At 50.1% G+C, this 25156-nt stretch overlaps 1 protein-coding gene across 1 annotated transcript; it reads left to right on the plus strand.

The window, feature by feature from the left end:
• Nucleotides 1-14716: 14716 nt before the first annotated feature.
• Nucleotides 14717-24112, plus strand: LOC148217416 (olfactory receptor 14J1-like). Its single transcript, XM_088158613.1, has 2 exons — nucleotides 14717-14814; nucleotides 23100-24112. The coding sequence occupies exons 1-2, from the start codon at nucleotides 14717-14719 to the stop codon at nucleotides 23896-23898; spliced, it is 897 nt and encodes a 298-aa protein (XP_088014739.1). The 3' UTR covers nucleotides 23899-24112.
• The last annotated feature ends 1044 nt before the right edge of the window (nucleotides 24113-25156 follow it).

A 25156-nucleotide genomic window follows, 5' to 3' on the forward strand; every position in this document is an offset into this window, starting at 1 on the left:
GTAAAATTTTGTGCCATTTTAACCTCTTGAGAATATCTGGCTGGGGTTTCTCCAGTGCATGAAACTCAAGTAAAGGAACCTTTGGTCACCCCCAGCATTTCAGTGTTCTGGGCTGTTACATCCCCACAGGCTCACCATGGCCTCTTGTTTCCATCAGGCCCTGCTGTGTCACACTGGCCCTTGGTTCCATGAGCATCTGGAGCGTCACACAGCCTGATGACATTTGTCCTTGCTGCCTCTCCCATCCCAGTGCCCCAGGAACAGCCCCGAGCCACCTGTGAGGGACAGGCCCTGCTGGCCCAGGCCTGGGCTCAGGCCTTGGCCTTTCTGCTTCCTCCACCCAGCCCAGGCCTTGCTCAGCATTGCAGTTCCCTGCTCACAGCCTCGGGCTCCTGCAATCCTGGCCCCAAGGATCTGCTCTCACCACTCCCTGGGGAGCCTTTGGCACTCCCTGCCCTCAGTGGGGCCAGTGATGCTCCAAGGGACTTGGAGTTTTGCTTCTGCCTCCTTGAGCAGCTTCTTCAACCTTCTCTCAGTGCCTGGGGCTCCTGGACTCAGCCCCAAATCCACCCTGGGGATCATTAAAATACAGAAAACCCTCAGGAGCTCTTTGTCTTCTTTTCAATGTCTTCCAGTCTCCAGGCCTTGTGCAGCTGCTTGGAGTTCAGTTTGGAGTTCTCTTAAGGAGGAAGATTTCAAGGTACAGCTCATGATTTTCAGTTTTATAAAAGGGAGTACCTTTTTCTTTTTCGGTTCAAAGAAGAAGCAACTTAAGCATTCCCCAGGTGATCTTGATGCTGAATGTCTCCTTAGGAGGTCTGCATACACAGAAGAATGAGCCCCTTGCAGGCTGACCCTGTTTGGACAAGCTGCTCCCCAAGCCCAGCCTCACCGTGTCTGACATGGCCCAGCTGGGACTGACATGCCTGGCCCTGCACCAGAAGCCCTTCCCCCTGAACTCTGCAGCTGGCTGTCCCTGCCCACTGCACCATGTCCCACGTGCTCTCCTCAGGGCTCTGCCTGCATCCAGGCCCGGGAGAAGTTTTCCTGTTGGTGAGGAAAGAAGGGAAAAGCCTGAGCAGGTTTCCTAAACGACAAACTCCCACTGTAGAAGCACATGCTGAGTACAGGCTGCCTGGAATGATGACACCTTTCTACTAGGGACAGTGGGACCAGAAATGATGTCTGGATGCAGAATTCTCAGAGTCTTCCAGCTGAATTCTCTGTCCTTGTCCTTTCCCTGCATCTGTGTTGCAGATGGAAGCTGCTGGTGCCTTTCTCAGCTGTGACCTCTCTTTTGAATGCAGACAGATGTTCCCAGGTGTGTTAAGCAGGTGCTTTGCAATGTTTATGCAAAGCTTTGGTGTGCTCATGGAACCAAGGGGACCCTTGTGACACAGCGGGGGCTGATGGAACCAAGGAGACAATTGTGACAGTTGAGAGCCTCACAGAAACAAGGCTCCATTGTTACGCTGAAGGCAATTACGGAATCCACATCACTGTGACACAGCCGGGCCACATGGAACCAATGGTCCCTGATGACAATGCAGATCCAAGGAGACCATGGTGACACTGTGGGACCGCATGGATCCAAGGGGCCACTGTGACACTGAAGAACTTCATGGAAGCCAGGGTGCAGTGTGACACAGCGGTGCCTGATTGGAACAAAGGAACCACTGCTGACAGCCCAGAAACTCCTGGAACCAAGGGGCTGTGGTGACACAGCAGGGCCACATGGAACCAAGGAGACCTGTGACATTTAGGAACCTCATGGAACCAAGAGTCCACTATGACACTGCAGAAACAAGGAGACCATTGGGACGTTGTGGAAGTTCCCAGAACCAAGCAGCCCTTGTGACACTCCAGGGCCTCGTTGAAGCAGGGAGACCACTGTGACAGTCCAGAACGTCATGGAACTAAGGCTCTCTTGTGACACATCAGGCTCCCATGCAACCAATTGTCCATTGTGACAATGCAGATCCCAGGAGACCATGGTTACACTACGGAAGCTCATGGAACCAAGGGTCCATTGTGACAAAGCAAGGCCTTGTGGAACCAAGGAGAGCATTGTGACGTAATGGAACCTCGTGGAACCAAGGGTCTATTGTTACAATCCAGAAACCAGGACACCATTGTGACAGTCCAGAACCTCATGGGACCAAGATTCTGTTGTTCTACAGTGGGGCTTCATGGAACCAAGGAGCCAGTGTGACACAGCAAAGCTGCATGAAACCTATGGTCCATAGTGATACTGTGGATCCAGGGAATTGATAAAGCAAGCTCTGTTTATTCTCTGTTACAATGGCTTTTTGTACTCTTAGCAAGCAACTTATACAGCTGTCACATTTTGATTGGTGTACACAGATCTCTACATTAATGTTTCTTTTTGCCAGGATTCTTCCTTGTTCTCATGAGAAACTTCTCTAAAGTTACATAGAGCAGGATGACAAGATTACAGTGTCCTTGTCACATCAGCACACATTGCAATACTTGTGAAATGATGAACAGCCTGTCTTGATCTGATAAACAAGGGGATTGTTCAAACGATGCCTCCAAAGACCCATGGCCCTGATCAGCAAGCCATTCCTCAACAATTCCCCCTTTCTCTTTTTGTACAACCAATGCTCGTTGAGTAGCTGCTGCTGTAGCATCATTTAACATTCATCACAAGCATTGAATCAAACAAGGCACACAAATAATCACAATCAATACAATTATCCCGATGGTGATCAGGTGCTGTACCAGGCTGGTAAGCCATGGTCCCAAACCCAGGGATTTCAGCCATCCTTCCAGGCCTGACCCATCCTGAATTTGGAGCTCTTTAGTAAGCCGCTTAAGCTCTGCTAATTGCTCATGAATTGACTGAGAGTGATCAGTCAGGTTCATGCAGCACATCCCTTCAAATTCATCACAACCATGTCCTTGAGCTAACAGTAAGAAATCAATTGCTGCCTGATTCTGTAGTGTAGCATGTCTAACAGAGTCCACATCTAACAAAAGATCTGACAAAGCCTTTGATGTTGCATTGGTTTGCTTTGTAAGCCAACAGCCTAACCTGTTGAGGGTTGCTAAGGCACCTGAGGAAGCAACTGCGGGTGCTAAAGCTGAAACTGCTATTATTGCACCAGGAGACCAAAATTTAACATTGTCTCTAAATTCATTGCTAAATTGGTGAGTCATACGTTTTGCTTTGTGATGTCTGGATACATTTAAAATCATTGATGTATTTCGTGCCAACAATGACAATCTCCCCAGTGCACCAGGTCCACCTCTCAGCCAAGAAGGAATTCCAGACCAAGCTCTATCACCACAAATAAGAAAGTATCCAGGTGGTAATTGAATGGGAGTATTGCTTGACACAGATCGATTGGGAGCTGTATAACCACAACAAAGTGACTCATTGCCATATACCAGTAAGGAAGAATTAACACTAACAGCAGCTAAATTACAACCTGGGTCTTTGCATTTGTCCAATTGAAGTTTACACAGCCTTCCGCCTTTACAAACCCTGAAAGCTCCAATTCTTGAGGTTTTGTGGAGGCTGTAGGGAGATGCAGTGCCCATTGATCCCAGCTCTCAAGGGTAGCATTCAAATTAGAAGAATTACATGTTGGAATGCCAGGAGGACAGGGCCATATCTCAGCCGATGCTGTCTGGCCCCAGACTATCGGGCCCCTTCACTGCTGGCCGTGTCCACTTGCTCGGCACCCACAGAGGACCTGTAGGGGTAAGCACACACATAGAACCACGGCCAACATAGCGAACCTCTGCTGGGCCTTTCCACATCCCTGACACAGGGTCCCTGTATAACACAAAAAAGGGTTTTCCTCTTTACTTTTTGTATCCTCAAGTCCACTATGAACATATGCCACGGGAACATTCTGTTTAGCAAATATACAAAGGTAATTCATCACAAACAATGCTTTGGCTAGACTTTCTTGCACATCTGTTATGTTTTGAAATTTTCCAAGGCATAACTTTAAAGTCTGATTTGCTCATTCCACAATTGCCTGTCTGGTAGGGGAATGAGCAACCCCAGTGGGATGCTGTATACCCCACAGCTGACAAAATTTTCTCAGCCTTTCACTGACATAGGCTGGACCATTTTCCGTCATTAATTGTTTAGGAACTCCCATGACTGCAATGCAGTAAGTTAAGTGTCGAATCACGTGTAAGGCCCTTTCTCCAGTTTGTGCCGTGGCCCAAATAAAGTGACTATATGTGTCCACTACAACATGCACATATTTGAGTTGGCCAAATTCCGATACATGTGTAACATCCATTTGCCATACTTCATTCGGGCCTAAGCCTCGAGGATTAACCCCAACACCGAGACCCGGACCATGATGGCTACAGGTAGGGCATGCTCGGACTATTCCTCTGGCCTCCTCCATCGTGATGTTGAAATACTTGTGTAAGCCACGGGCATTTTGATGAAATGTAGCATGAGCTTCACAGGCCTTGGTGAATTCATTAATTGGCTCTGACACAGAGACCAATTGGTCTGCACTCATATTGCCTTCTCCCAAAACTTGGATTCATTTGTGGCTTCTAATATGCAAGGCAGAAGATGATTTCTTCCCTTGATTGTTGCATGCTTGCAGTTGTCTCAACAGCTCAAAAAGCTGAGGGTTCTGTATGTCCTTGATTCTGGCATCTTCAATTCTTGCAGCTATTCCAGCCACATACAGAAAGTCAGTTATAACATTTAACCTGTCTTTTGGCCATTTTTTAAAAGACCAAACAACTGCTCTCAGTTCCAAAGTTTGTAAGGAGTCTTCAGTCTCTGCTTGTAAAATGATATGATGCCATTTAGAGCCATCATGCCACGTGGCAGCAGCACGCCGTGATTTTCTTCCTGCATCAGTAAAAACTGTAACTGCTCCTTGGAGAGGCTGTGCACTATATTTTGGAATCTGTAACCAGTTCTGCTGGCTCATCCACTTAAGCATTGGAACATTAAGTGAGCTGACATTGATGTCCTGTGCCTCACTCAGGAGACTAGTTTGTAACAGTTGAGAATTCCGCAGGTACCACTCCAGCTCTTCTCTTTTAAGAGGCAAGTAGATGGTTCCAGGCTCCGTGCCCAACACCTGCACTATTCAAGTTCTTCCTTTACAAATAAGTTCAGCCAAGTCCTCAACCTTTTGCTGGATCGTTTTTCATGGTTGTAAGTGTGGAAATAGCCATGCAAGAACTTTGACCTCCTCTTGCTCCCGCTTTTTCTTTTTGTGCTGCTTAAGTGCACCAAGCAACTGTGATGGCCCAATTAGAATGGTAAGATCGATTGGAAGGTCAGGGTCAAGATGATCGACCACTCGCCGTGCAATTATAGTGCTCAACTGCTTAATCATGTTATTCTGCAAGGGCGAGAGCCTTACTGGAGCAGTGGGATCAGTTCCTTTCAACAGTGGTCACAAATCTTCCAACTGTTCATTAGTAATCCCAAACACTGGTCGTAGCCACTGTGAGTCTCCCATGAGTTTTTGTCCATCATTTACATTTTTTACATCCATTTTGATAGTTAACTTTTGTGGCCTAATTGTGGCATTATCAATTTTCCATCCCAAATATTTCCACGTAGGAAAACGTTGAACTTTTTCTGGGGCAATTGATAAACCCTGTTGCAGCAACTGTTGTGTCAAGAATTTCTCTTGTTGTGGATTCAAGGGTTGTTTCTGAGCCACTGATATGTCATCCATGTAGTGGTAGATCATGGCATCTGGCCATGCAATTCGAATGGGTTGTAATGCACGAGCCACAAACAGCTGACATAGAGTGGGACTGTTCTTCATTCCTTGCAGTAGAACCACCCATTCAAAGCTCTGCGCAGGTGCTTCTCGATTAATGGATGGAACTGTAAAAGCAAAACGCTGTGTATACTCTGGATGTAAGGAAATTGTGACAAAACAGCCTTTGAGATCCACAATCAGTAGATGCCAATGCTCTGGGATCATTGCTGGATTAGGCAGTCCAGGCTGCAAGGCTCCCATGGTCTGCATCTCTGCATTCACTGCTCTTAAATCATGCAGCAAATGATATGTCCCAGATTTTTTCTTTATCACAAAAATAGGAGTGTTCCATGGGCTTGTGCATAATTTTAAATGTCCTTGATTTAATTGCTCTTGAACTAACATCTGAACCTGTTGTAGACTTTCCTTTTCCAGTGGCCACTGGTCGATCCATACCGGCTGATCAGTCAGCCATTTCAGCTGAATCGGGAAAGTCCATCCAATGGCCCCGAGGGAAAAGGTCTCTCTGTTGTTAGGACAAAGCCTAAAGAGGTCAGCACATCTCTTCCAATCAGGGCATTAACCTTTTCTGGCAGTGGCATTATGGTGACATAGGTAGAAACAGTTTTGCCATCTATAGTAACTTGGACTATATCTCGGCTTCGCTGTGCAATAGCAGCTCCACCCACTCTTTCTACTCCTCCCATCATTCTTTGTAGGGGACATTGTGGTGGCCAAATCGATTGGCAAATGATAGTCAAGTCCGAGCTGGGGTCTAAAAGGACAGGAAGACGTAGAGTTTGTCGGCCACACTTAATAACTGCATTTACAACAGGACGATTTTCCATTGAAAGTGTCAATAATGCAAGTCCACCTGTAGATCCAAATCCTTTCCCACCTCTTTTCCTTATTAGCTGGAGTCATTGCAGCTGTTAACTGCTGCATAGGTACAAGCTGTGAGATCTTGCTTCCTTTAGGGATATACATTGGTGCGAAATGTGTTTGAACCATAATGCAGATTTCTCCATTATAATCCACATCAATAAGTCCAGGTAATGCAAAAAGTCCCTTCATTCTGCTGGAGGACCGACCCAATAACAATGCTCCATGGGCTTGGCCTCCTATAATCAATGGTCCTTTTAGTCCAGTGGGACCTTTCTGTGGTCTGTTGTCGATCAGGGTGCCGTCTATTGCGGTTGCCAGGGCCAGTGCGAGGCTCCCTGAGGTGGCGGGTTGGAGCCTGGCTGCTGATTGCACTGGCAGGCGCAAGGTGGCGCTGTTGTCACCTGAGCCGCTGTTGGGGTCTGCGAGCCGCCACTTCTCGCTCTCAGTCCATCGTTTTTTGACTTTCGGCGACAAGCTTCCAAGCTGTGGTTATTCATTTGGCACTGTGGGAACCACACCTTTTGTACTTTGCATTGATGCCGCAGGTGTCATCTGCATCCACAGCGATGACACTTTTCCTTGGACCGTGGGACACCTTCCTTTCGAGGTGAGTTCGGGAGAAGAGGAGCAAGGGCTGCTGCGAAAGCTTGTTGCTGTGTCTGCACCAAATCTTTCCCTAATTCCTTCACTGCTTCCACTAACAAAGCTTGATGATCTACGGGCACTCTGCTCATTCTGTCTAACATTTCCTCAACTGAAGCATCAGCCGGCAATGTCACTAGTATGTTCCTTGTAAAAGGGTTAGAATTCTCTAACACACACTGTCACAGCAATGCCCCTTTCATCCATTCCTGAACATCTGCACTATTTATTGCCCCTGTCTCATTTACAGTTTGTCACAACTGCATCAGCAGTCTCCAGTCAATAGCATTGTATTCTCCAGCAATTCCTCCCTCACTCGGTGTATATACAACTGGGAAGGCTAAAATATCCTCTCCTACATTCTCTACAAACTTATAATCCTGATTCTCCATTGCTGTTCTTTGAAATGCTTTCCAATCTACTTGGGGAATTCGAGCTCCTCCCTTTTTCCTTTTCTCAATCCCTTTCTTGTCTTTCTCACTTCTCATGCTAATCAAACAGTCATTACCATCCCCATGATCTCTGGCTGCCTCCTCGTCTATCTCAGCCTCCTCCCCTGGGGACAATGAATCATTATCCTCATCACTATCCATCCGCGGGGCAGAGGGTCGTGCACGATCGGTCTCTGACTCCGGTTGGCGGCTAACTCGCACCGGACCTCCCGTCGGAGGAATAGGCACGGACTGAACTCCTAACTTCAGTCTGCCTGCATCCGACTCTGCAGCAGCTGTTCCTGCATTTAAGTGAGAGGATGCCACTGCAGCAACCTGCTTCTCAGTTAAATGCCTCTGCAAGCACTTTGTAATTGCCCGCCAAGGTTTCATAAGATTTTTAGCTGGTTTAGAGTCATCTATAACCATATCCCACAATAACTGACCAATAATTTATTCGACTCATCTGCTACAAACAAATCTCCACTGTCCTTAAAAAATCCTGATGCCTTTTCAAAGGCAATCAGACCTGCCAGTTCTTTTTTAAGGTCAATATCCTTTACTCTCCACTTTTCTAAAAGCGTAGAAATAAATGAAAGGCTACCTCATTATCCATTTTACCCACAGCCGGCAACTGTCCCTTACATGTACAGAAATGTGCAGCCTTTGCAGGTTCAGCCCTTCCTCAGACGGTGAACTCCTCCTGTAAGGCAGTTCAAGCACAGATCAGGATTCTTACGCCAGCGTCACCCGATCTTCCGCTCCCCGGTCGCTGCTACCGGTGCTGCTCTGATCTCCCTTCGCTAACCAGAACAAGGAGTGGGGGTCCCTGTTCCGGGCGCCCAACTGCAGGGTGGGGCGAGTGACGGCGAGGGGAGGCATGCAGACAATCAATATGATTGATAAAGCAGCTCCGTTTATTCTCTGTTACAATGGCTTTTTATTCACTTAGCCAGCAACAAGTACAGCAGTCACATTTTGATTGGTCGCACACACATTTCTGCCTTGCTGCTTCTTCTTGCCAGGGTTCTTTCTTGTTCTCACGAGAAACTTCTCTCAAGTTACACAGAGCAGGATGACAAGATTACAGTGTCCTTGTCACATCAGCACACACTGCAACACTTGCAAAATGATGAACAGCCTGTCTTATTCTGATCAACAGGGGGATTGTTCGAACAATGCATCCAAAGACCCATGGCCCTGATCAGAAAGCCATTCCTCAACAGTGGCCTCAGCAGATGAGCCTGTGGGCTACGGCCTCCCCCAGCCCCAGCCTGGCCCAAGCTGATTTTCAGGACAGCTCCAGGACGCTGACTCCATCTCCATCTTCTTCTTGTGCTGAGAGATCCTGCCCAGAGCACCTTTCCTCATGGCAGTCTTCAGGGTAGATGTTGGTTTTGATGGGGAACAGCCCCTGCTCAATGCAGGCTTCCCCTTGGGATCCCTCTTGGCAGCTGCTGGTATCGTTGCTGCATGCTACCAGGCCTGAGCTGTCACCTGCTGCCAGCCCCTGCCCGCTGAGGGCCTGCTCTTCCAGCCTGCTGGCCATGGGGCTGGCTGCTTTGGAGCTGGGCTTCACGTTTTCGTGCTCCATGTGCAGTGCAGAACGTCTGGCACACAGAGATCCCGGGAGCTGCTTCCTCCTGAGTGAGTGGCACTCCTGGCACTGGGCAGTGCAGGGCCCTGGGCCCCTTCTATAGCCCTGCAGGTTGGGGCTGTGCCATGTCACCAGGACAACAGAATGTCCCTCATCACCCAGGAACCCGATAGAACACCCCTGTGTCACAAAGGGCCCAGCCCAGCAGCCCTTCAGCAGCCCAAGGCCCTGGAAGTGGCATGGAGCAGCAGCCAGACTGGAGGGCTTCCAGCCCCTTGTTCTGATCCACTGATTGAAATGATCAGAAATGGCTCTGCCTCAGTTAGGGTGCAAATGAGACCATGTGCCAAAGTCAATAGTGTGGATTTTACTGACGAGCAAATGAGAGGCAGAGACAATGACAGAGAGAGAAAAACCAAAATGGAATAGAGGTGGGGGGAGAGAAAGAGAGTGACAGAGCCAGATGAAGTAGAAAACCTCAGCACTCTGTGGATCCCAATGGAATTCTGCTCTCTGATGGAGACCATCCCCAGATCCCTTGGAGATGGATCCCAGTGGCATAGTGTGGATGCTCTACATCTCTGTCTTCTTGGTGCTCAGGGTGCCCCACAAACACGGAGTTCTGGGGGTCCATACACTCTTGGGCCAGGGGGGAAGGCCCAGGTTCCTCCCCTGGCAGGGACAAGTCTGACACAGGCTCTGGCAGCAGCCTCTGGCTCTGCTGCATCCCTTTGCATCAGGAGCAGTGCTCTGCTGCAAGGCCTCAGCAGTGAGTCTGGGCAGCGCTTTGGGGCTCTGGGATGGATTCTGGCCCCTCCTCAGGTGTCCCTCACGGCCATGTGCCGTGGATGTGGCCTTCCCGGGCTGGGCATTTTCCAGCGGAGCCAGTTTGTGTGAGGGAGGATGGGTGTTGAGTGCCTGTGAGCAGAGGTTCCCCCACAGCCCCAGAACTCTCGTCCTCCCTGGCTGGCTGTGGGCAGTGTGTGCAAAGGTGGCCTCAGCAGATGAGCCTGTGGGCTACGGCCTCCCCCAGCCCCAGCCTGGCCCAAGCTGATTTTCAGCACAGCTGCTGGCTTTGGCTTTCTTGGGATACATTCTCCTGCCTCAGTGCTGTGTCCTTGTCCCTAGAGCAGAGAGAATTGATCAGTGGTGTCACCTTTATGGTACCTCAGGTGCTGTTTGGCAGCTCAAGTCCCAGGCCAAAGCTGCAGTCAGGTGAAGGAGGGATGGGCTGGGCTGGTCTCAGCCTCTTTATTCAATAGAGGATTTTTGAGGTCCTTCCCAACCCGAAATATACTGCGACTCTAGAAGATGTGTGGATGTGCATTTTAACTTGATAATAAAAATTATTATTATCATCACGATTTTATTTTTTTAATAATCATTTCCGCCTCATGCTATTTCTTCTTATTCCTCTTCTTCTTCTTCTTCTACTTCTTATTCTTCTTATTCTCTATATTACTCTTCTTACGTCTATGCTTATAATCATTATTAGTTTTACTACTACCACTATTTCTTCATCTTAGTATTTCTATTATCTGTCTTGCTATTATTATTATTTTCCTTCTTATTATAACTATTTCTTCTTATGTGCTTCTTCTTGTTCTTCTAATTGTACTTGTACTTGTACTTCTACTTTTACTTGTTTTGTCCTTCTTCTTCTACTTTTACTTGTACTTCTTATTTATTCTTATATTCCTGTGTTCTAATTCTGCCTATATGCCTTATGGTTATATATGCCTTAAAATACCCTGACCAGTTCCTCTCCATCTTTGCTTTCTTTCCTCTTTCCTGATCCACATTTCTTGCTCTTGCCCACCCCTGTTCCCTTCTCTACAAACAGCTCATCCCTGTTTGCCCTTTCCTCTCTGGCCCCACTCCCCATTTCAGTTCCTGAGCTGGCACCATGGGAACGTCCCTTGGGGAGCAGGATCATCCTCCAAGTGCTGCAGGAATTGTCTGCAGGGTCCTGCAGTGCCTCGTGCTGTTCCCTTGCCAGAGGCACCACAGGCCAGGGGGGCACATCTGGGCTGCTGTGTCTGGGTGTGGGGCTCCCTGTTGTGGGCAATGAGGAGGGGCTGGAGAGGCTCTGCAGGACTGACAGGATGGGCTTTGGGGCTGTGTGGAGAAGCTGAGGGACCTGGGCTGCTGGACCTGCTGAAGAGGAGGCCCAGGGTTCATCCTGCACCTGCTCCAGGGGTGGTTTCAGGGAATCACAGAATCAGCCAGGCTGGAAAAGATCTTGGAGATCATCAAGTCCAACCTGTGTCCTGACACCTCCTTGTCTCCCTGAGCCTCCTCTTCTCCAGGATAAACATCCCCAGCTCCCTCAGCTGCTCCTCACAGGACTTGTGTTCCAGACCCCTCACCAGCCTTGTTGCCCTTCTCTGGACTCACTCCAGACCCCCCCATGTCCTTCCTAATTTGGGGGCCCAGAACTGGACACAGCACTCGAGGTGCTGCCAAACCAGTGCTGAATACAGGGGAAGAATCACTGCCCTGCTCCTGCTGGCCACACCATTCCTGATCCAGGCCAGCTGCCATTGGCCTTCTTGGCCACCTGGGCACACTGCTGGCTCATGTCCACCCTGCTGTCCATCAGTGCCCCCAGGTCCCTTTCTGCCTGGCTGCTGTCCAGCCACTCTGTGCCCAGCCTGGAGCACTGCAGGGGTTGTTGTGGCCAAAGTGCAGGACCCGGCACTTGGTCTTGTTAAACCTCACCTTGTTGGATTTGGGCCCTGGATCCAGCCTGTCCAGGTCCCTCTGCAGAGCCCTCCTACCCTCCAGCACATCCTCACTCACACCCAGCTTGGTGCCATCTGCACATTTGCTGAAGCTGCACTCCATGCCCTCATCCAGACCATCAATGCAGATATTGAAATCCACGCTGGCTGGCTCTGATCCCTCAGCCATCCTGGAGGTGCCCTGGGATGGCACTCAAGGTGATCTGTTCCATCACCTCACCAGGCACCCAGGTCAGGCTGACAGGCCTGCAGTTCCCCACATCCTCCTTCCAGCCCTTCTTGGGGATGGGCTCACATTGGAACCTCCAGTCCTCTGGCACCTCCCTGCTGAGCCAGCACTGATGAGAAATGATGGAGAGCACCTTGGGCAGCTCATCCAGCAGCTCCCTCATCCCCCATGGATGGATCCCATCTGGTCCCAGAGACACCTGTGATCATCTGAGTGGCTCAGCAGGTCCCCAGCTGCTTCCCCCTGGATTCCAGGGGTCTGTTCTGCTCCCTGTCCCCATCTACCAGCTCAGGAGAACACTTGTCCTGAGGACAGCCTGGCTTATTGTTGAAAACTGAGGCAAAGAAGGGGTTGAGTACTTCAGCCTTTTCCTCATCTTTGGTAAACACATCCCCCCCAAAAAGGAATGGAGATTTTCTGTGGTTCTCCTTTTGCCATTAATGCATTTATAAAATCATTCTTGTTATCCTTCACAGAAGCAGCCAGGTTAACTCCTCATTTGAGCTTTCACCTCTGATTTTCTTTCTGCATGACCTAACAACTTCTCTAAATGTTTCCTGAGTTGACTGCTCCTCTGTCCAAAGGTAATGCACCTTATTTTCTCCATGACTTCCTGGTAAAAGCTCCCTGCCTAGCCAGGCCAGTTATTTTCCTCTCTAGCTCACTTTCCTCTGTGAGGAAAGGAGGGACAGGCTGCTTCTGCTCCTTCAAGATTCCTTTCTTGAAGTGTCTCCATTCTTCCTGGAATCCTTTAAGAGCTGTTCCCCTTAAAAAAACCCAATTCAGTTATCCCCAATTCTGCATTCTGAATAGGCCAAAGTCTGCTCTCTGTAGGTCCAGTGTAGAAGTTTTGTTGATGACCCTCCTTCTTTCACAGAATATTAAAAAACTGCATTATTTCATGGTCACTGTACCCCAAGGAGCTTCTGAGCACCACATCTCCCTCCAGCCCTTCTCTGTTTGTGAACAGCAGGAGACAGAGCTTGCCTTGCCAGTGAGAAGAGAAGGAATTTTGGTTTTAATCAAGGCCATATTATTTTTATTTTTCAGTTCAGAGAAGGGCTGACTGAAGCATTCCTTAAGTGATCTTGGTGCTGAATGTCTCCTTAGGAGGTCTGGGCTTGCAGAAGAATGAGCCCCTTGCAGGCCAACCCTGTTTGGACAAGCTGCTCCTCACCCCCAGCCTCACCATGTCTGACATTGCCTAGCTGGGACTGCCATCCTAAAACATAAAAACCCTCTATAAATTTATTAGTAATATTGTAATTTTATTAAGTACTGAAAGTATAATTATGCTTTCATTTTTATAATAATATTATTACTTTTTTATACCTAATTTTTCTATTTATATGAAAAAATCTATGCATTTTAGCAATCAGAAAAATTAATGGCCATTCATTCTAAGTAACACAATTCACTTCATTAATTAATTGGTCACTATTGGCCATTGATTTCTCCCTGTTCATGATAATTAGTCCTATTTTAATCCCTTTCTCATCTTTTTAATCATTTTCACAGACAGGATAAAACAGGGCCACTTTGGGGCCCATGAAGATATGTTCTGGGTTATATTTCAGGAAGTTTTGGGTCTGGGGAGGGAATTTAGAGAGAACTTGATGGTCTGAAGGACACTTCAGGTAGCCAGGTGGTCACTTAAGGATTCTGACAGAAACTCCAGGGTCCAGGGAAGCTCTTGGGGGTCCAGGGGGCACTTGGGGGTCAGGGAAGGGAATCTGGGGCCATTTGGGGTCTGGGCGGGCACTTGGGGGGCTCTAAAGGGGCTTTCCGGGGTGCGGGGGATGATGGGAGTTGTAGGCACAGGTATAACACGGTTCAATACGGCCGCGGAGCATCATGGGAGTTGTAGGTGCAGCTACAATGTCTCTCGGTGGGGCGCGGTGCATGATGGGAGATGAAGTCACGGCTGCAATAGCACTCTATGGGAACCGCAGAGCATGATGGGAGCTGTAGTCCTGGAAGTGGATGTTTGGGGATCCAGGAAGGCACCTGGGGGACACTTTTGCATCCCAGTTGCAACTTGAGGTGCTTAGGAGGGAACGTGAACGGTTCGGGAGCACTTGGGGGGAGCTTGGGAAGCTCTAACCGGGCTCTTTAGGGCACAGGGAAGGGCAGGAGTTTTAGGCACAGACCTGTGTTCTGAGGGACTCTGGGGGACCCAGGGAATGACAGAAGCTGAACTCCCAGAAGTGACTGTAACAGGAATCTGTGGGGTTGGGAGCTTCCATAGGATCTGGGGATGCTTTTGGGGTGGTCCCGAATGGGCGCTGAGGGGGACCTTAGGAATCCTGGAGGCTCTGGGGGACACTTACGGGACATGTCGGGGGCAGATACCGGGGTGCTGGGGAGCGCGGTGCATGATGGGTGTTTTACTCCCGGCTCCAATGGGGCTCAACTGGTGTGTGGGGCATGATGGGAGTTATAGGCAAAAAGAAAAGATGGCGTCGAGTCTAGGCACCGCCCATGATGTCACGATCTCTGGAGCTGATTGGCTGTGGGCGATGATGGGCGGGAGCCTCGACAAATGGGAGGTGGCGTAGGCAGGAACAGACCATTCAAGCCTTCCCAGTACAGCCCAGTTCATCCCCAGTACAGCCCAGTAGAATCCCAGTGCACCACCAGGCCCTTCCTGTACAGCCCAGTTCATCCCTAACACAGCCCAGTCCATTCCCACTGCCCCTCGAGGCCCTACCAGTACTCTCCAGTCTCTCCCAGTACACCTTAGTTCATGCCCAGTCCCTTCCAGTTCCCCCCAGTGTCATCCACAGTATGTGCCAGTGTCTGCCAGACTTCCCCACAGTGTTCCCAGTGTCCCTAGTTTGTCCAAGTATTACTCACATTAGCCCCAGTTTGCCCCAGTATGGCCCAGTATCACTCCCAGTACATCCTGGAATGTCCTCAGTGTGTCTCTGTGTACCCCCAACATCCACCCTCACAGCTGGCCCAGGGCAGCTCTGCAGTGGATTTGGTGGAACCTTGGGCTGGCACACACCTGAGGAGTGTGTCTGTTTGCAGTGGGGAACATTAGGAGTTTTAGATTGCTTTAAAAAAACCAAAAATACAAAACTCCTCTTTGCCAGACCTTCTGAGGAGAGACCCTGGATCAACATCAATCACAGAATGCTGCAATCACCTCTGCTCTAAAGAGAACAGTAATAAAATACGCCCTTGAAAATAGGAATGGATATTTCTAAGAAGCTCTTTCAAATATTTCTCCATATCTGGTGTTGAAAACCTTCCTAATGAAATGCACTGGACCAGAGGGAAATCATTGCAGAACCATTGTTTGTCAGGACTTGCTTGATCCCAGTGAGCCCCGTGGTGCATTTGGTGCTGCCAAGGAGCTCCAAATAATATTTTGGAAAGATTGGCTCCCTCTGCAGTGCTGCCCTTGCCAGGAGCCCAGCCCAGCTCAGCAGCACAGACACAGCACAAGGACTTTAATGACCCTCTCGGGGTTGGGGCTGAGGCCCTGAACATCAGTCCCTGAGAGGGAGCTGAAGAAACCTCTCAAGAATTCCAAGTCAGATTCAAACTCCAAAGTTTCTCCTACTTTTAGTGAGTCCCACTGATAAACATGAAGGAGAAAGTCTCCCAAGGGTTGAATTAGAGCAGAAAATTGATGACAATGATGTCAGGTAGGCAAAAATAGGGAAAAGGAAGAAAAGAAACCTCTCAAGAATTCAAAGTCAGATTCAGAGTCCAAAGTTTCCTGAAGTTCTAAAGGGTCCCCCTGAGGGGCATGACTGAGAAAGTGTCCCCAGGTGTGGGTTTATTGTATTTACATTATATTTTTCAAATGTGGGTTTGTTTTTTTTATGACATGTTTTTAAAGTGTGGGCTTATTATTTTTATGTTACAATTTTTTGGTGGGGATTTTTTCTTTTCTGAATGAAACAGAGAGACAGGACTTCAGAGTTGCTTTAGAAAGTGTGATTTATTTTTTTAATTTTCTCTCCTGGCAGAAAGGGTAAGTTTGTCTTACAGATGTTCACAGCATAGCTTAGAAGTCAGAAGACTTATGGCTACAAGGTCTGTTCAGGATTTATTAACCAATAAAACACTGTTAACAGAGATATTTAGGTTTCTAATTCAATACTAAGATATTTCGCCTTACTGACCCATAATACAGAGTGAACTTTCTTAGCCCATTATATCCTGACAGACAAACTTACATTGCTGCACTCTAAAACTTCTTGTTCCCTTTGTAAGTACCTTTATTTCTTCTAGATCTTACATTCCAAAGCTAAAGCTATCTCTACTTAACTGTGTTTAATTCTAAGCTTTGGCTTACAGGCTCTTGCATTTTGAATTCTAACACAGCCATGAATTGAGTTTGCTCTGGGTGTTGCCTGCAGCCTCCATCAGCTCCAGCTGGGCTTTGCCTTTCCTGAACACATGAACACACGCTCAGGGCAGATTTCTGAATTCCTCCTCTGTAGCTTGTCCTCACTTCCACCTCCTGGTCGTTGTGCTGTGGCTCATGCCTGTCATTTGTCCCTGAGGCAGCACAGCCCCCCTGGCCAGCACAGGCCCCACATCCCCTCATCAGACACGGCACAGCACAGGGAGTGTTTTGGGTGGGCAAATGTTCCCTACCACAGTGTCCACTCCACACCTCAGTGTCCAGTCCCAGCACCCACATCCTGTGCCAGGGATCACAGAGAGCCCTGCTCTGGGCTCTGCCAAGGGCTGGGTGAGGAGGGAGCCCGGGCAGGGCTGATGCTGCCCCTAGAGCAGTGCTGAAATGGGCAGGAGGAAGGAGATAAGCACAGAACAAATAGACCAAGACACTGGGGTGAGAGCCCAGGTCTGGAAGTGGCTGATGGAAGAGGCTGGAGGGATGCTCAAAGCCCTGGGGCACCTTCTCACACTGGCCATGCCACCAAGGCCACAGACCAAGCTCCTCAGTGCTGCACCTGCCTGTCTGAGATCCCTGCCAGGGGACTGGCACAGCAGCACACACCTGCTGGAACGTCCTGGCCCTGCAGAGTCACAGAGCTCAGCTGACACGAGTGGGTTTTATCTCCTGAGCTCTCGCCTTAATTCCATGGGGCTTCAGACTTCCACAATGCTCTCCTTGCTTCTGAAGTGTCACAATGGTCCCTTGCTGCCATGAGGCCCTGCAGGGTCACAATGGCCCTTTGGTTCCCCACAGTGTCACAATGGTCTCCATGATTCCGTGGGGCCTTGCAATGCCACCATGGTCTCCATGGATCCACGGTGCCCTGCAGGATCACAAGGGCCCTTGGGCTGCACCAGGCCCTGGAATGCAACAATGGCCTCTTGCTTCCACACAGCCCTGCTGCTTCACACTGGGCCCTTGGCACCATGCAGCCCAGCAGGGCCACAGTGATGTCCTTGGTTCCATGAGATCCCACAGTGTCAAAATGGTCCCTTGCTTCCATACAGCCCAGCAGTGCCACAATAATGTCCGTGGTTCCACAGGGTCACCACAGTGTCACAATAATCTCTTGGATCCCTGCTGTCCCCACAGTGTCACAATGGCCCTTTCATTTCAGAACGCCCCACAGTGTCACAATGGTCTCCATGGTTCTCCATGGGGCCCCACAGTTTCACCATGGTCTCCACAGGAAGGAATCCATGAATCCCCCGTGTTTCATGGCCTCAGGAACTGCAGCCACCAGAGGCAAAGGCCAGACAGATATGACTGTCCTGGCAGTTTTTGTCTGGGAGAAACCCTTGCAGATAGGAATTCTGGAGGAAAAGCACCAATTTTCGCCATGGGTACCTGTACAGGAGGGATGGTTCTTTTCCATAGGAAGGAAAGCATGGAGCCCCAGTGTTTGAAGACCGGTGAGACCCAGCCCTAAGGAAGCCAAGGGCAGCCAGAATGTTGGAAATGGCAACTTTTGTTTGGGAGCAATCACAGATATTGAGAATTTTGGAGGGGGAAATCTCATTTTGGCAAGGGGTGCCTGGATGAGAAGGACAGTTCTTTTCCATGTGAAGGAAAGCCCAGGGTTTCAGGGGCACATGAGAAGAGACCCTCAAGATGCCAAGGGCAGTTGGACCAGTCAGGCCAAGCCAAGAACACCTGTTACCTGTTCCCTTGGATCCATGTGGTCCTGCAGTGTCACCATGGTTGTGTCATATTAGATCCTTGGTTCCATGAGGCCCAGCTGTGTCACACTGGCCTCTTGTTTCACTGGGGCTGCACAATGTCACAATGGTCCCTTGTTTCCATGAGCCCTTGCAGTGTCACAGGGGTCTCCTTGGTGCCACAGTATCCCAATGGACCCTTGGTTCCATGGGCACTCACAATGTCAGAAGGGTCTCCTTGGTTCCATGAGGCCACAAAGTGTCACAGTGGCCCCTTGGTTCAATGAGGCCTGTGATGCCTTAAGATTTTAGCCTTTCTATTTTTCAAATCTTATACTCAATAGTGCATAACTCTAAACTCCATACAAAATGTTAGTGAACTGTCTTCACATTTTGGTCAGACAAAACAATTCCTCTAGGCCTGAAACTTAAGGACACCCTGCAGCCTCAGGCTCTGAAAAATATCAACAAAAGTGAGTTCAGGGCTGAGAAAACTGAGGGAATATGGCTTCATTGCCTGAAGCTGTAATTGGAGGATTTACCTCTGATACCAAATGAACCAAACTTAAATCTGTCTGAAAAATTCATCACCACTATCCATCTTGGGTGTAGCCTCTGGGAGGCTTTTGACTGCCCAAGGTGAATCTATTGAAGGCCTTTAATAAATACTCACTTTATTCTCTTAACCTTGTCTAGCCTCTGTTCTAGGTAGCCACTCCAAGGCATCCCCTGTAGTGTCACAATAGTCTCCATGATCCCATAGGGCCCTGCAGTGTCACAACAGACCATTGATTCCATGAGACCCCACAGTGTCACTAGGGTCCCCTTGTTTCCAAAATGCCCCAATAGCCCTTGACTTTCAGAAAGCCTCAAACCTTTGTAAAAATGGTCTCCTTTGTACCATGATATCCTGGACTGCAACAAAAATCTCCTTGGTTCCACAGTGTCAGAATGGTCCCTTCTTCCCATGGAGCCCCACACTGTCACTGTCGTCCCCGTGATTCCATGAGGCCTTGCTGTGCTACAATGGCCCCAATGGCTACAATGGTCTCCAGTGGGGCTCTCTACAACCACTGAAGAGAGGTTGTAGTCAGGTGGGGGTCAGTCTCTTCTCCCAGGCAACCACTGACATAGTGAGAGGACACAGTCTGAAGATGAGCCAGGGGGAGTTTAGGTTTGACATCAGGAGAAAAATTCTTCACTCAGAGAGTGATTTGGCACTGGAATCTTCTGCCCAGGGAGGTGCTGGAGTCACTGTCTCTGGTGGCATTTAAAAACAGACTGCACGTGGCACACAGAGCCATGGTTTAGTTGATGAGGTGATGTTAGGTTGGACATGATGATTTCAAAAGTCTTAATTTCCTCTTCATTTCCACTTCATTGCCTCTGTGATTCGTTTTCATAATAGTCTCCATTGTTCCATGAGGCCCTGCAATGTCACAATGGACCTTTGGTTCCATGAGTCCCCACAGTGTAACAATGGTTCCTCAGTGTCACAATGGTCTCCTTGGATCCACAGTGTCACAATGGCCCCTTGGTCACAATGAACTTCTGGTTCCATGAGCTTTCATACTCTCAGCAATAATTCTGCAGTGTCACCATGGACCCTTTGTTCCATGAGGTTCTGTGCTATAACATGGTCACCTTGGTTCTGTGAGGCCCTGCAGTGTCACATTGGACTCCTTGTCTCTGTGAGGCCCCACAGTGTCACAATGCACCCATGGTTGCAGGAGGTTCCACAGTGTCACCATGGCCTCCTTGGATCTGCGGTGTCACAATGGCCCCTTGGTTCCATGAGGCCTTTCTCTGTCACAATGGACTTTTGGTTCCAGGAGGTTTCTCAGTGTCACAATGGTCTCCCTGGATCTGCTGTGTCACAGTGGACCATAAGTTCCATGTGGTCCCATTCTGTCAAAAAGGATTTTGGCTCCATGAGCTCCCACAGTGTCAAAAGGCCCCTTTATTCCTTGAGGTTCCATAGTGGAATATTTGACTCCTTGGTTCTGTGAGGCCCAACTGTCACCAAACCTCCCAAATATCAGAATAAGACTCCTTAACACTAATTTGATGATAAAAAGGACATCATTTTTTTCAGGTCTGAGGTCCAATGTGGGATAACTCCTAACATTACATGGACACATTATTCTATAAGTGTGTTCGTATATTCAGTCATTACACATCTATTACAATTTACCCATTCCTATAAAACCCACCCCAAGCTCCCAATTCAATCCTTTTTTCTTCTGTCACTGCCCCCATGAGCCAGATGTCTTCTTCTTCTCTTCTGGCAGTCCCTGCGGGGAAAGCAGCCCCTGTATGCCTTGTTCCTCTGGTGAAAGTTCACAGGGACAGTAAAACTTGAATTACCCCTTTTGGCATCAAGGCCAAGGCTCTGTGTGTGCAGGTAGAGGCAGGCAGGAGGCAGAGCTGTCAGCAAAGGAAGGGGCCAGCGAGGTGGGGCAGCCGGGGGATGACGACAGCCTGCAGGGACAGAGGCGCAGGGCATGGACACCGTAGGACAGCCTGGGCTGCAGAGGGCACAGGGATGGGCAGCAGCTGAAAGGCCCTGACACAGCCAACTCCTGCAGCACTTGGGCCATGCAGGCTGGCCCTGGGCCTGAGGCCAGCAGGGGACAAGTGAGCCTTGCTGTGCTGGGGCCTCATTGCCTCCTTGGCCCTGCTCAGCAGCCTGGCAGGGGCCGCCCCATGGTGCTGCCCTTGGCATTGCACATGGCCAGAGCCCGGTGGGCCGGGAAGAGCCCTGAGCAATGAGGGAGGGACAGGATCTGCCTTGCCAGGGGCTGGGGCTCAGCCCTTGGCCCTTTGCATTCCTGAAACACATTCAAGTTTTCTCAGCATCAGAGACATCTTTCCCTTCTTTGTCCCCACCTGTGATCAGTGCCACACATGTTCTGGTCTAACTGGAACCTGGGGACACTTTCTGAGTTGTGTCCCTCACTGAGACCCATTAAAACTTCAAGAAACTTTGGAATTTGAATCTGACTTTGAGTTCTTGAGAAGTTTTCCTTCATCTCTCTCTCAGGGACTGATGTCCAGGGACTCAGCACCAAAGCCCTGAGAGGGTCATTAAAGTACATGTGCTGTGTTTGTGCTGAGCTGGGCTGGGCTCTTGGCACAGAGGCAGCTCCTGGCAACCAAGAAGAGCTTCAAAAAGACATTTCTGCTGAGGAGCAGCTCCTCTCCCAGCCCAGCAGGGCTGAGGGCACTGCCTGCAGGCACTGAGGGGACAGGAGCCAGGCACAGACAGGCTCAAGGCAATCGGGACTGGGAAGACATTGAGCTGAGACTGCACTTGGGGAAACATCTTCACAGCCCTGGACATGGTGAGTGTGTGGGTGCACAGCAATGTCCCCTGTGCTCCTGGAGGGATTGCCTGGAGCCAGCACAGCCCACAGCCTGGGGGATGTGTCAGGAGGACTCTCCCAGTTTCTCTGAGACAGAGGAGGAGGAGGAGGAGGAGGAAGATGAGGATGTGCTGCAGAGCGGGGCTGCCCTGGGCACCGTCAGAGGGACAGGGCAGGACGGCTCCTGCTGCCAGGGACGGCTGCAGGGGCTGAAGCTGAGGCTGCATCCAGGGCTGCCCAGGGCTGTCCTGCACAGCAGCTCCTGCAGCCCTCAGGGCTCTTGGCCAGCCCAGGCCATGTGCCACCTGCCAGGGACAGCTCTCAGCCTGCCTGGCAGCTCCCCATGGACTGTGGGGAGAAGTTGGAGGTGCAAGGAGCCACCCCCATCAGGGCAGATTCCTCCTGCTGTGGAGATGGTGCTGCATGGCCAGGGCTGCTCTCAGCTTTCTCCTCAAGGCAAGGCAAAGGGGCTGTCAGGTGTGTCTGTGTCACTGACACTCCTGCACTGTCCCACTGGCCATCAGCACATCTGCCTCCCATCTCCCTCACAAAGTGCCTCCTCACCCTCCTGTGCCTACAGACAGCAGCAGCAGCACCTTGGCTTGCAGCATCTCAGTTTGTGTGAGCTGCCCTTAAGGCCCTGCTGGCAGGGAGATGGCCCTGGGCAGTGCCCTGTGCTGGGAGGGGTGTGCAGGGCAGAGCTGAGCCCCCAGGGCTGGGCTGGGCTCTGGGAGCACTGGCAGGGACAGAGCTTAGATAGAGAGAAACAGCTCCCCGTAGGCACAACTGCAGGCAGCACAGAGCCAGAGCAAACCCTTGGTGTGTCTCCCTGTCCAATTGCATAGGGAAAGAGAGAAGGGTATAGAGAAGCTTTATTTGAAACTGGTGCCTTAAGAAAGTCCACTATATTTTTCAAGCATGTTTTGGTTCAGCCATCCTGAAATAGAGGGAGGTGTAATGAAAAAGGCACCTGTGTGTGACCAGCAGGTCTGACAGCACTGGGGCACATGCAGCCCTACTTTCCCTCTGGGCTCCCCAAGTGTTCAGGGTGAGAGCAATGCTGCAAGAAGATTTCTCCCCCTTTGAAGAAATCAAAACCCCAAGCTCATAGATAAAAAAAAGGTGACTGAAATTTAGGCAAAGAAAGAGAAATTCCTTTAAGTAAATGTGTAATAAAATAGCATAGGATTGACTCAAGGAAACCTATCCAGGATTGTTAATGTCTTCTTTGAACAGTCCCCGATGGTGAGAATGAAAAAATGACAAACAGCAGCTCCATCAGCCACTTCCTCCTGCTGCCATTGGCAGACACGCGGCAGCTGCAGCTCCTGCATTTCTGCCTCTTCCTGGCCATCTCCCTGGCTGCCCTCCTGGCCAACGGCCTCATCATCAGCGCCGTAGCCTGCGGCCACCACCTACACACTCCCATGTTCTTCTTCCTGCTCAACCTGGCCCTCACTGACCTGGGCTCCATCTGCACCACTGTCCCCAAAGCCATGCACAATTCCCTCTGGGACGCCAGAATCATCACCTTTGCAGAATGTGCTGCTCAGGTGTTTTTCTTTATGTTCTTCATGTCAGCAGAGGTTTCCCTCCTGACCATCATGAGCTACGACCGCTACGTGTCCATCTGCAAACCCCTGCACTACGGGACCCACCTGGGCAGCAGAGCTTGTGCCCACATGGCAGCAGCTGCCTGGGCCAGTGGCTTTCTCACTGCTCTGCTGCACACGGCCAATACATTTTCCCTGCCCCTGTGCCATGGCAATGCCCTGGGCCAGTTCTTCTGTGAAATCCCACACATCCTCAAGCTCTCCTGCTCCAAATCCTATCTCAGGGAACTTGGGGTTTCTGTTTTCACTACCTTCTTAGCACTTGGTTGTTTTGTGTTCATTGTTTTCTCCTATGTGCAGATCTTCAGGGCTGTGCTGAGGATCCCCTCTGAGCAGGGACAGCACAAAGCCTTTTCCACCTGCCTCCCTCACCTGGCTGTGGTCTCCCTGTTCCTCAGCACTGGCTTTTTTACCTACCTGAAGCCCCGCTACATGTCTTCCCCATCCCTGGATCTGGCCCTGTCAGTTCTGTACTCAGTGGTGCCTCCAGCCCTGAACCCCCTCATCTACAGCCTGAGGAACCAGGAGCTCAAGGCTGCAGTGTGGACACTGATCACTGGACGATTTCAGAAAAAGTAAACTGCTGGCCAATTGCTGCAAATCATTTGTAATATAAGAAATCCTAGATTTTAACTGTTGGTTTGGATGTTGGTTTTGGTTTGGATGTTGGTTTGTTCTTTTATTTCCTTTGTTTTCCTTTTTTAACATTGCCCACTAAGTAATGTAATTTTTTGTGTTTTTCTGTTTTTGTTTCTGTTCACCTTTTCTATGACACACAGACTGTGTCAATGAGGAGCTGTGCTCTCAATAGCTTCAAAGGAAATAAAGGATCTCACCACAGAGTTTTTACCAGAAATTCCCCTTTTGTTCCCTTCTCTGGAGCTGCAGCAGCAATGTCTGTGTGTTGTTGCTGGGGCAGATCAGTGCTGGCACAGCAGCTGTGCCAGCAGCAGCAGCACTTGGTGTTGCCAGTGCTGCTCCCGTGCCACTGCCCCGCTGCCCTCCTGGCCCTCGTGTTGCTGCAGGGCCTGAGTGCTCTGGGGGCAGGGCACAGCCCTGGGGGTGGCAGTGCCAGGGCTGCAGCAGGGACAGGCCATGGGCACTGCTGGGGCAGCACTGACACCTCAGGGCAGGGCCTGGGGACTCCAGGCTCCTTGGCCAGGCTCTCTCCACAACACTTGGCCAGGGCAATGCTGAGCAGAGAAAAGCCCCGGGAGCAGCCCCAGGCTGGCCGTGGGCAGGCTGGGGGCAAACAGCATGGCTGGTGCTCTGCAAGCTCCCTGCAAGGGGGACACCCTGGCAAGGAGCAGCAGAGCAGGGGCTGATCCATCCCCACTGTGCTGGACACCCCAGGGCAGCGTCCCAGAGCGTCCTCATGCACCTGCCAACAACATCCCCCCTCTGCAGCCCTGGCCTCTCCCCCAGCTCACACAGGAGCCGCATCCTTGCAGGCACACACACGGCAGCACTGGCTCAGGAGCCCCTGTTTGCATTGCACACAGCAGGCTCAGCACCCCCATGGTGCTGCTGTGGGGACATGGAGCTGAGTGAGCACAAATGCCATCAGCCCCTGGGGCCAGCAAGAGATGGGTGATGGCAGGGAAACCACTCAGGTTTGTTGTAGCCTCTGAAGTCAGCCAGAAAGTTTGTTCCCATCAGCCGTGAGTTTCCTGTCCCACTGCAGATGTTGTCGCTCAGAGCCAGGGCTGCCTGGCAGCCACCCCCAAACTGCCCTGAGCATTTGCTTTGCTTCACCTTTCCTTTCTTTCCTCTTTCCTGATCCACATTTTTCCTCTTCTCCATCCCTGTCCTCTCTCCCACAAACAACCCATTCCTG

Source organism: Sturnus vulgaris, unplaced genomic scaffold, assembly GCF_052056855.1.
Source record: "Sturnus vulgaris isolate bStuVul1 unplaced genomic scaffold, bStuVul1.hap1 Scaffold_84, whole genome shotgun sequence".
Classification (NCBI taxonomy): domain Eukaryota; kingdom Metazoa; phylum Chordata; class Aves; order Passeriformes; family Sturnidae; genus Sturnus; species Sturnus vulgaris.